The sequence below is a fragment of the Ceratina calcarata genome, unplaced genomic scaffold (assembly GCF_001652005.2).
Source record: "Ceratina calcarata isolate Rehan_Ccalc_2016 unplaced genomic scaffold, ASM165200v1 scaffold222.2, whole genome shotgun sequence".
NCBI classification, from domain to species: Eukaryota; Metazoa; Arthropoda; class Insecta; order Hymenoptera; family Apidae; genus Ceratina; species Ceratina calcarata.
The window spans coordinates 75,825-85,345 of NW_017143986.1; the positions used below are offsets into that span (position 1 = coordinate 75,825).

General features: G+C 38.9%; 2 protein-coding genes across 4 annotated transcripts; both read left to right on the forward strand.

Moving 5' to 3' along the window:
• The first annotated feature begins 100 nt into the window (after positions 1–100).
• Positions 101–2,009, forward strand: LOC108622437 (AKT-interacting protein). Its single transcript, XM_018020314.2, has 7 exons — positions 101–439; positions 518–699; positions 766–830; positions 1,072–1,172; positions 1,248–1,435; positions 1,509–1,677; positions 1,787–2,009. The coding sequence occupies exons 1-7, from the start codon at positions 425–427 to the stop codon at positions 1,871–1,873; spliced, it is 807 nt and encodes a 268-aa protein (XP_017875803.1). The 5' UTR covers positions 101–424; the 3' UTR covers positions 1,874–2,009.
• Positions 2,010–2,174: 165 nt separating this feature from the next.
• Positions 2,175–7,957, forward strand: LOC108622455 (cdc42 homolog). Of its 3 annotated transcripts, none has more exons than XM_018020353.2 (5): positions 2,175–2,430; positions 2,861–3,067; positions 3,237–3,346; positions 3,424–3,621; positions 3,742–7,957. In XM_018020353.2, the coding sequence occupies exons 2-5, from the start codon at positions 2,890–2,892 to the stop codon at positions 3,829–3,831; spliced, it is 576 nt and encodes a 191-aa protein (XP_017875842.1). In that variant the 5' UTR covers positions 2,175–2,430; positions 2,861–2,889; the 3' UTR covers positions 3,832–7,957. The 3 variants fall into 3 exon arrangements, with proteins under 3 accessions (XP_017875842.1, XP_017875843.1, XP_026667285.1); XM_018020354.2 differs by having other exon boundaries at positions 2,175–2,426; XM_026811484.1 differs by lacking the exon at positions 2,175–2,430 and adding an exon at positions 2,440–2,498.
• The last annotated feature ends 1,564 nt before the right edge of the window (positions 7,958–9,521 follow it).

The following is a 9,521-nucleotide window of genomic DNA, read 5'->3' on the forward strand; positions in this document are numbered from 1 at the left end:
AAAATGTCATTTGAGGAATTGAATAGAATTGTAATTTGCATAAAGATTCAATAAAATTCGAAACTTTATTTAAATGCCATATTACCGCAAATCTAGTATATATACAACTAGCCTGAGAAACGTGACAACATAGCTCATTGAGGTTCCCGATCGGAGATCGGATCGGGAATATATTCAACCATATTCAACATTCATTGATTCCGCATTGATTTATCTCGCTGTTTTGGCAAACGTTGCTACGCGATTTGTCTTGTCTACGGTTGTTGAATTTAATATGCAATGAAATGCAATTGGAAGGAAAATGGTTGAGTGAAAGTATGCAACCGTGATCTGTTGTTTATTGTTTGTTTGTGAAATGTGAGACGTAGTTTTCTATTAAAAATCAATCGCAACGTTGAGAAACAATCATCTTGCTGCCGTCATTATGTCAGCGACGAAGGTAAAATATATAAATGTTTCCCTTTAGAAATCGGTGAGCGGGTACTGTTAAGGAATAACTGATTTCTAATTCTGACAGGGTAACGTTAATAAAGATGACAATCTAAGACGACAGGGTTCATTTAGAAAATTACTACCATTGAATACGAACGGAGATTCGCAATTAAGTATGTCTGTGAAAATGATAGACAGGCCAGCTGTATCGCAAACGAACAAGGAATACACAATTTATTTGCAGGAGTACAATATCTTATCTGAATAGTAAGTTATTCACATTCATTCAAGCATGCATTCGGAGGGCATAAAAATCTGTTTCTTTTCCACCAGTAATATGTTATGTTCGCAAGATTTGAAGGGGATTTACGTCGTACCGTCTGCACAAAATTCCTTGCGTAAGTAATATAATTACAAACGAAGGTTCACTTTCTTTCCAATCCTGTCTCACGCTTGAGAAGAATTGCATTTAAGTATTTAAGTCAACCATGAATTGATTCTTAGGTCTTGCTTGTCCTGACTTGGTCTTGTATAATGGTTTTCATGTAAATATGTGCATGACTTAACGTTTATTGCATTTTTTGTGTACGCTCTCGCAAGACGCGTGTATACAGTTATAATAAATTCGTTTCCTGTTAGTATGGTTCGGAGTACAGTTCGTGAGGCAAGGAACGTATCAAGGAGGGATCTTTAGATTTACTATTACACTGCCGCAAAATTTTCCAGACGGAGAATGCCCTGTAAGACTTCACCTTCTAATATATCAAATCTTCCTAGTATAGAACTCTTGTAATTACATTTTAAACAAATTGTAGAAAGTAATATTTCAAACTCCAGTTTTTCATCCATTGATCAATCCCGAATCTGGTGAGTTGTGCACTTCGTGGGGATTTCCTGAATGGAGGAAAAGCAACAGAATTTGGCAATTGGCACAATTCATAACGAGAATACTCACGAAGGTGGATACTAAGATGACTCCGGTAAATCCCGAAGCATCCAGTTTGTAAGTATCTAATCAAAAACAATCGATTTATCCCGAATTTGGAAATTGGCATTTTGTTTTAATTTTATTACAGATTAGAGAACAACTTTGAAGCGTTTCGAGATCGTGTGAAGAAGTGTGTAAGAGAAAGTTTAAATAAGGTGTACAATCCACCGACAGTAGACGATCCGCACTACATAACTTTCAGTCCATACATTGATGAGCTTCATGAATCTATTAAAAGAGAAATTTACGATCCGAAGGTAAAAATACGATTACAAGTATAAGCAGGGTGTTAGAAGGATCTAAAGGCTCTTGTATAAATATTTGAATATTTATTAATTCACTAATTGTTTTTCTTTTGTAATCTAGGAGGAAGAAGAAGAGAACAAGGCACTCGGTTTATCTTGGGTGCAACCAGGATCGTTGCAACCGTTTTCCAAGCCTGAAGCAAGATAATAAGTAGCTGAATACATAAGAAACACATTATTACGGCCACATACGTCCTTAGAACATAAGAACTCGAAATTCTTCTAATGCAGCGGACAAATTACGATGTATTTTTATATTAGCAAAAGATAAATTATTTTGTAATTATTATTGTTTCTGATGTACGTATTGTTAATAATTATTTGCAATATTCTTATATTTAATTAAATTAAAAACCTAATTGTTAATTTCTTATTGAAATAAAACTTAAAATTCATTAAAAATAAATCTTTCAGTCTCTTCTTTTGGAGAGAGCCTTTCTTGCACAGCGGGTCATTGGTGTGTGCGTGCGATGAGACGAAGCGACAAGCTTTCGCGAACCTGTATTTTAGAGGAGTGCATGTCTTGCAGTGAAATATACGAAGTGTGCCCTCGAATATATCACGAGTGATCTTGATTAGAAGTGTTAAATGTTGTTTCTATACATTTCTATCATTTCTGACGAAATAATCCAAGTTACTCATCCGCTATACTATAAAGAGTATGAACAACGATTTTAACCTTTAATGACAGACGTGCCACTGTAGGTAACGTTTCCACGTTATAAGATTCAGCTTTCCTCTTTATAAACTAATAACTTTATAATAGATCTTACGTAAGTCTGAAAATTAATTCCCGCTCGTGTAAGAAATAGCATATTAATTTGATGAAGTATTATCTTTTAATGAATAGATTTTAATTACATATTCAAAGGTTAAGAACAAACAGAAGTTTCGTATATGATTCATCAGGCAAGCTACATCGAATTCATAGCTTATTTCGTATAACTTAAGTATGCGGGAGATAATTTTCAATTCATTGAACTGTTGGTTAAATATAAAAGAGAATTTAAGTAGTAATTTATATTTCATGCCTGTATAATAAAGTAATGTTAACATATTGTGCATCACGTTGTACAATGCTAATAAGTATATTTCTGCTTGCTTTATGGATTTTAATTATGTATTTGATGCACAGGTGTTTTAGATAATACAAGATCTATCAGTATGCAGACAATAAAGTGCGTCGTGGTTGGGGATGGAGCTGTGGGTAAAACCTGTCTTCTGATTTCATATACTACCAACAAATTTCCATCAGAATACGTACCCACAGTTTTCGACAATTATGCTGTGACAGTAATGATCGGTGGAGATCCTTACACTCTGGGATTGTTCGATACTGCAGGTAAGTTCTTGGCAGTATTTGAATTTATTATCAAAGTAGGATAATTTCATTTTTGAAAAAAAATTCATAATATTCCAGCATTTAGTTAACTAGAAATTATAGTTAATATTATATGACGCATTTAACGTTTGATAGGAAGAATGAAATAATGATATCACGTTGTTTGTAGGTCAGGAGGATTACGATAGACTCAGACCTCTGAGTTATCCTCAAACAGATGTATTCCTTGTCTGTTTCTCAGTAGTGTCACCATCGTCTTTTGAAAATGTCAAAGAGAAGGTTCGTATTTTATTCAAGCTACTTATTGTCAAGATGTTATTGAAACGCGTGATAAACCAAGAAGAATATTATTCCAGTGGGTACCTGAAATAACACATCATTGTCCAAAAACTCCATTTTTATTGGTTGGTACTCAAATCGATTTGAGAGACGACGTTGCTACTATCGAAAAATTGGCAAAGAACAAACAGAAACCGATATCCGCGGAGCAGGGGGAGAAGCTTGCCAAAGAATTGAAAGCAGTTAAATACGTTGAGTGTAGTGCTCTTACACAGGTAAGTGCAATAGCACAGGGCAAAGAAGCACTTGCATAAAATGTGCAGACGCGAAATTATTAAACGAGAACATGATTTCTTAGTTCTCCCACTAATTGTGTAAAACTTTAAATGTTGCAGAAAGGTTTGAAGAACGTGTTCGACGAAGCTATTTTGGCTGCATTGGAACCACCGGAACCGGTTAAGAAGAGAAAGTGTATTCTCTTCTAAAAGGTGTATTTTTTTGGAAGGAGTGCACGTTCAGAAAGGGGAAACAACATACGCGTAATAGTAGCAGCGCGCGAATTTAATGCCTAGTATAAAGCACTGTTAGAAGATTCGAAACTGTGCGTATAAGGTTCCTTCTTCTAAAGCAAAACGAAAAAATAAACGATATTAATCATTCGAGCCCAGAGTTGCCAGCCGCTAATATCTACAGCGCGACAATTTCAATCGAATTGTATGTGTAATTATCGAATTATAACGCCGATCACATTCCACGGGACATCTCAATTTAGATTTTCAATTGATTCAATAAGATCGTTAATTCCGCATGATACGCATTGCACAAACATTTTCTAATTCCTTAAAAGCATGTTCACGCATCGCGGGTGTTACTCTATCAATTTTACACGAGAGATTTGTATTATTGAAAATTTTTTCATATTCCTAGATCGATTGGTGCTATCGATAAACGTTTGATTAATAAAAAAAAAAAACAGTTCGGTCTAGGGTTCCACGATCGTTAATTTAACTGACTGTTCGTAGTGTCCATGTGTGTCTCTTTCTTAGTACATTTGAAGAATCAATACAAACGTGTTATCGTCGGTCGAAATAACGCTCGTGTGATCCCGGCCTGAAGTGACCGCTTGCTGAATGAAATTACCCGTTTTATAGTTAAGATCAGTATTAGAATATTCTGCAAGATCCGTAGGTACAGTCGCTATAGTTACGTTAATTGGATACCTCCGATCGCGGGAATGACGAAAGTAATGAGGATGTAATTTTTCTTCAACCAGCCACGTTACACGAATATCTACTTGGAAATGCGTATTTCTATTACTCGTATATGCATTATCGAAATTCTGAACGGCAGCTAAGTCACGCGAATTGTTTCCGTACGTACATAACGCGTCCGTTTCCGTAACGACCTTCTTACATCTGACTTTGTACATATCAGCGTGCGTTGCAGATACACCGACACGCGGCGTATTAAATTGTATTACGACTGAGAAAGAGGATGTTGAATAACAGGCATTTACATTTTATGAGATTTCGATGAATTCGAATCTACTCTGTACTACCGCCGGCTGAAAATCTCGTAAAAACATTTTACATATATCCACGGATATGTAAGTCCCGAGAAAGGGAACACGTGTACGTGCGGTCAGGTGAACGGAGTCGATGGCTGGTCGAAACGAGTTTCGAACTTGTTTCCCAGCAATCGAACGTTCGCTAATTATTTATTTCAACGAATATAATTGTATCATTTGACGGACGAGTAATCAACGCCTAACAACATACTACGACACGCGAACTGGATACGTGCGAGATGATCTTTCTTGAAAAAAAAAAGATAAATCAAATACAATTGCTCTTTGTGCGATCGGAACAATCCTATTCTCGTGCAATTTGATCGACCACTAGGTAAACGATTGTCATAATAATAACGAAATGAATTACATTCTGTATCCAGTCACGGAAGACGGCATTTATTAAAAAGTATTGTACGTGTCACGGTATGCAGACACAATTACATTATGAACTATTCACACGAAATATATTTATACGGATTACTTTCTAACTAACTAAAAAAAAATATATATATATGTATATGTAAGAATTCTGTTTTTGTGCTTATTGAATTTCTCGATTCTGTCATTGGAGTAACAGATGCCATCGAGGGTGTCGAGAGACAGAAGCGGGCGATGGTCATTTGTCGAGCGAACGGAAATATCGTGTGCGATCAACGTATACATACCGATGTCATTCAGTGATCGCGGACCGCACAGACGTTGCTGCTCGTCCTCCGTCCATTTCTTCTGATTCCTTTCTTATTTTCTTTTCCATCGCCAGTTTCTCCTCTTCTGCCCGTTGATTCCCGTTCGGGTCACCTCTCCCTCCGTCCGCCGTCGACCGATCGTCTCTCTTCCTTTCGCCCTCGCCGCTTGTTCGCACGACGGCTCTTTCTATATACCTTTGCTTTGCTTTCCTCGATTGCATCGCTGTATAACGTAGCGCGCTGCGCCTTGTGGTTACTTCAATTAGCCGGATTCGTGGTTACGTACTCCGGAGCACGTTAACCACGCCGACACAGAAGGTAGTACGCCAGTCACGGACTCATCACGGACGTGCCTCCGTACTCCCTTGACATTATCGCTAATCATTTCGAATCGATTCTCCGATCCATGAGAAAGCCAGCACCGACGCTACGGTGTACGCAACCGTTCCCGGCCGTGCATCGTTTCAATTTGATTACTCGTTGTCAAACGGATTTTCCGACATTGTACATACTATCGAGGGATAAGAAATGTATTTGATGCGTCCGGCGAATAGAAAACGAGAAGAGGAGGGATTAATTCCGCGTAATTAGAATGGGCGTGGAAAAAATTGAACACGCACAGCGTTCGGGGCACGTATTATAAAACAAGCCGACCACCTGGTGGTACCCGCGCGGGGGGCACCGAGACCGCACGTTGACACAATTCATTTTTACGCGGTGTCCCACGCATGATGGGCGGCCGGCTCGCTTCTCCTCTCTATTTATCTTTATCCTTCGTACTTAACTGCGTACCACTTCGACGCGACTAATCGCGGGATCTATGCCCATTCAGCTGCTGTCTCTTCGCCTACTTCGTCCCGGCCGATTCTACTCGCGTTTCTTTACATTCTGTTAACAAGCGCGCACGGGACATTAAGATGTCTCAAGAGATTTCTTTGCGGCCGCGTTTGAGTAAGAACGATCAGCCGGCTCGAAGGTGTACACATGCTTCCGTGTACGCAACCCGAAAATCATCCCTGCGTATACAACTCGAGTGTCCCGGCTTCTGGTAGCCACGGAGCCAGCCATGAGCTCGCCGATAACGCGGCGGATAAGTGGCACGTGTCGCCTCTCTTTATCTCGACAGACAATGTTGCTCTTAGGAGAATCAATGTTTAAGATGCAACGGCTCCTAAGCCAGACGATGCCTAAAGTACTTACGTTACGACCGGGACAGCTTTTAGTCAGCTATTTATCATACGGAAATTTCGCAGAGCTCGACTTATTTTTATACGAGCGCGTGTTCCGAACTGCACTGAGATTAGCTTGTTAATTTTATCGCCGGAACTGAAACGTGAAAACGGAAGGTGGTTGACTTCTTGGTCGTCGCGCCGACGTTATTGAAAGTTGAGATATGAGATAGAATTTTATTTTTATTATACATGACGCGTGCGATACGTGTACATCGCGTTTTATTAATCATTTCATGTATTTCGTAGTTATGTACATGAATAATTGCATTTTATCGAGTGGTTCATGCATCATAATAATTATAATCGATTGAAGTTACTGTTTTATAGCAATTTTGCATCATTGGTGATCAGCTAAAAATATACAGGAGCGACTGATAGTTTGAATTAGGTTCTCTGGGAATAACACTACTGTTCTTCACTTGAGTAGCTTTGGGTGAAAATTGATACATGCATCAAAAAAAGAATTTTCCTGGATATCTGTTTGGATTATTTTTTTTGGATACATAAATTAGTAGATGATATTAGTTGATGTACACATTTGGGAAATATGTTGTCGTTCGAAATAGTAAGAGGCTTCTGGCTTCCATTTAAATAGCTTCAAGTATTTGATGCTTCGCGATCAGATCAGACGAGAAATATAAGAATTTTACATTTTATGTTATTTTATTCATATTAAATACAATTTCCTACGAAAAAGTATCCAAGTGAAGAGCATTGTGCGACGTGCGTAACTGTATTTCACGTTTAGTAGGGTAGGTATGAATAATTGCATTCTATCAAGTGACTAAGAATCCTAATAATAATTATAATCGATTGAAATTACTGTTTTACAGCAATTTAGCATGACGATCACTAGACAGCAGATTTTGTGCATTTCTAAGAAAACGAAACGTGCAGAAATTATAACTGTTGCCTGCAATTTACAAAAGTATGCAGAATATCAAGAACTGAATGTATATTTTAATGTTTTAACGATGACAAGAATGTTTATCTGAAACACATCTTTTAAATTGATATTGTAAATGTTTTATTGTGCATGATCATCGTATAGTGATCGTTTAAAAATATGTAACAGTAATTGATGAATCATTTGAATTAGATACATAATATTCTATGGGAACCATATCTGTTGTACTTGAAAAAATATGCGCCAATCTAATACGTAGTTAAAGAATAAATCGTACTTTCCCACCCTTCTAGAGTGACCAGCAATATTTGAAATTCTTCTCTCGATTCTTGATCTACCGAGGGTTACCCTTCGGACTGGCCAAATCGCGGCGAAGGGTAACCCTCGTGGGACCGTTACTCGCGTATTTATACCGTTTTATTGGAACTTTCGATTTCCAGTTGATCAACACGATTTATGAGAATCGTATCTTCCTCCGCTGCTTGGGAAGCTTATCGTAGTCGCGTAAAAAGAAGAGAATCGAAGTCGTGCGTATGTTACGTAATTTATTATTCTGATCAACAGAGACGAGAAGGAAATCTGGATAATTTAGATAATTTCATTATTAAATAATTTGATCATTAATAGTATTATAAATTTAACATGTGCATACGTTTCACTTATTAGTCTCGAATAATCCATGTTACTTTCTCATAGTAAATTGTACGCAATATGACAGGAGCAGATGTAGAATCGAATAGCGTAAATTCATATTTTGCATTGTTTTTCTCTAATTATCGATAAAACAGGAAAAACGTCAAGAATTCAGTCGGAAATGTTAGAAAAGCCCTAGAGCATTAAAAATCGTCAATGTCTCTAAATAGGACACGCCTCTGAATGAATTTTTACCGGAAGCAATGAACCATAGATTGAAGAATGAAACGAAATCAATGGGCGGTTGTTGCGTAAACGGGCAAGGGGTTTGTCTGAAAGGAGATCTCTAGAGTGGTCGATCTTCCGGGGTTTCGGCGAACGATGCAGTCGCGGTCAGAAGAGCAGCGAGCAGAAGTCGAGGGACAACGTGGGTGGCAACAATAGCTCTCCGGAGCGGGCCAGATTCTGGTGGCACGGACACGCATTGTACCAGGCACAGTTTGAAGGTGATTGATCACCGAGCCGGTCGGCGATCGCGCGTATACACGCGTGCACCGCGTCCGTGGCTGCCTCTTTTCTCTTCCATCCACGGCCAACGGGGACATCATGCTCGTTTAACATGTCCGGTTGACAACGAACTGGTCGTCGTCGTCGTTGTCGTCGTCACCAACCAGATCTGGATTTTCGATGGAGGCGAAGCCACGGGGGGTAGACATACCTCGATGAGTCCGATCTTCGAGAGATCAACGAGCGAGCCGAACGAGACGTCGCTGAAACCAAACGAATCGTTTCGCGTTTCATATTCTTCTCTTATTTCGTCTCACGGTACGCTCCTCGCCTACGGAAAACCGCGAAAACTCGACGTCGTTCTCATTCACGCATGTCTGATTCGATCGACGCGAGTACATGCTCAAGACCATGACTTGGAAATGCGGGCGGACTGTCCTTCGGAAACGCGTAAAACAGTAAAAAAGGTAAAAAGCAACAAACGCGCTACGCGTTATTTGCAGTATTTCAGTTTTTATGCAAAACCTTATGGACGGATTCGCGTACACCGAGACTTTAATGACTCTTCGTCGATTATTGTTATTCCCTTTACGATACTGTGTACGTCTACGCGTGTACTTAAGCCGACGGGAAGCGTGTA

Coding starts and splice junctions, on each gene's coding strand:
- LOC108622437 (XM_018020314.2), top strand. Junction 1,173..1,247: donor TTCCAGACGGAGAATGCCCT/GTAAGACTTCAC, acceptor AACAAATTGTAG/AAAGTAATATTTCAAACTCC. Junction 1,678..1,786: donor GAGAAATTTACGATCCGAAG/GTAAAAATACGA, acceptor TTTGTAATCTAG/GAGGAAGAAGAAGAGAACAA.
- LOC108622455 (XM_018020353.2), top strand. CDS start 2,890: ATGCAGACAATAAAGTGCGTCGTGGTTGGGGATGGAGCTGTGGGTAAA. Junction 3,347..3,423: donor TTGAAAATGTCAAAGAGAAG/GTTCGTATTTTA, acceptor ATATTATTCCAG/TGGGTACCTGAAATAACACA. Junction 3,622..3,741: donor AGTGTAGTGCTCTTACACAG/GTAAGTGCAATA, acceptor TAAATGTTGCAG/AAAGGTTTGAAGAACGTGTT.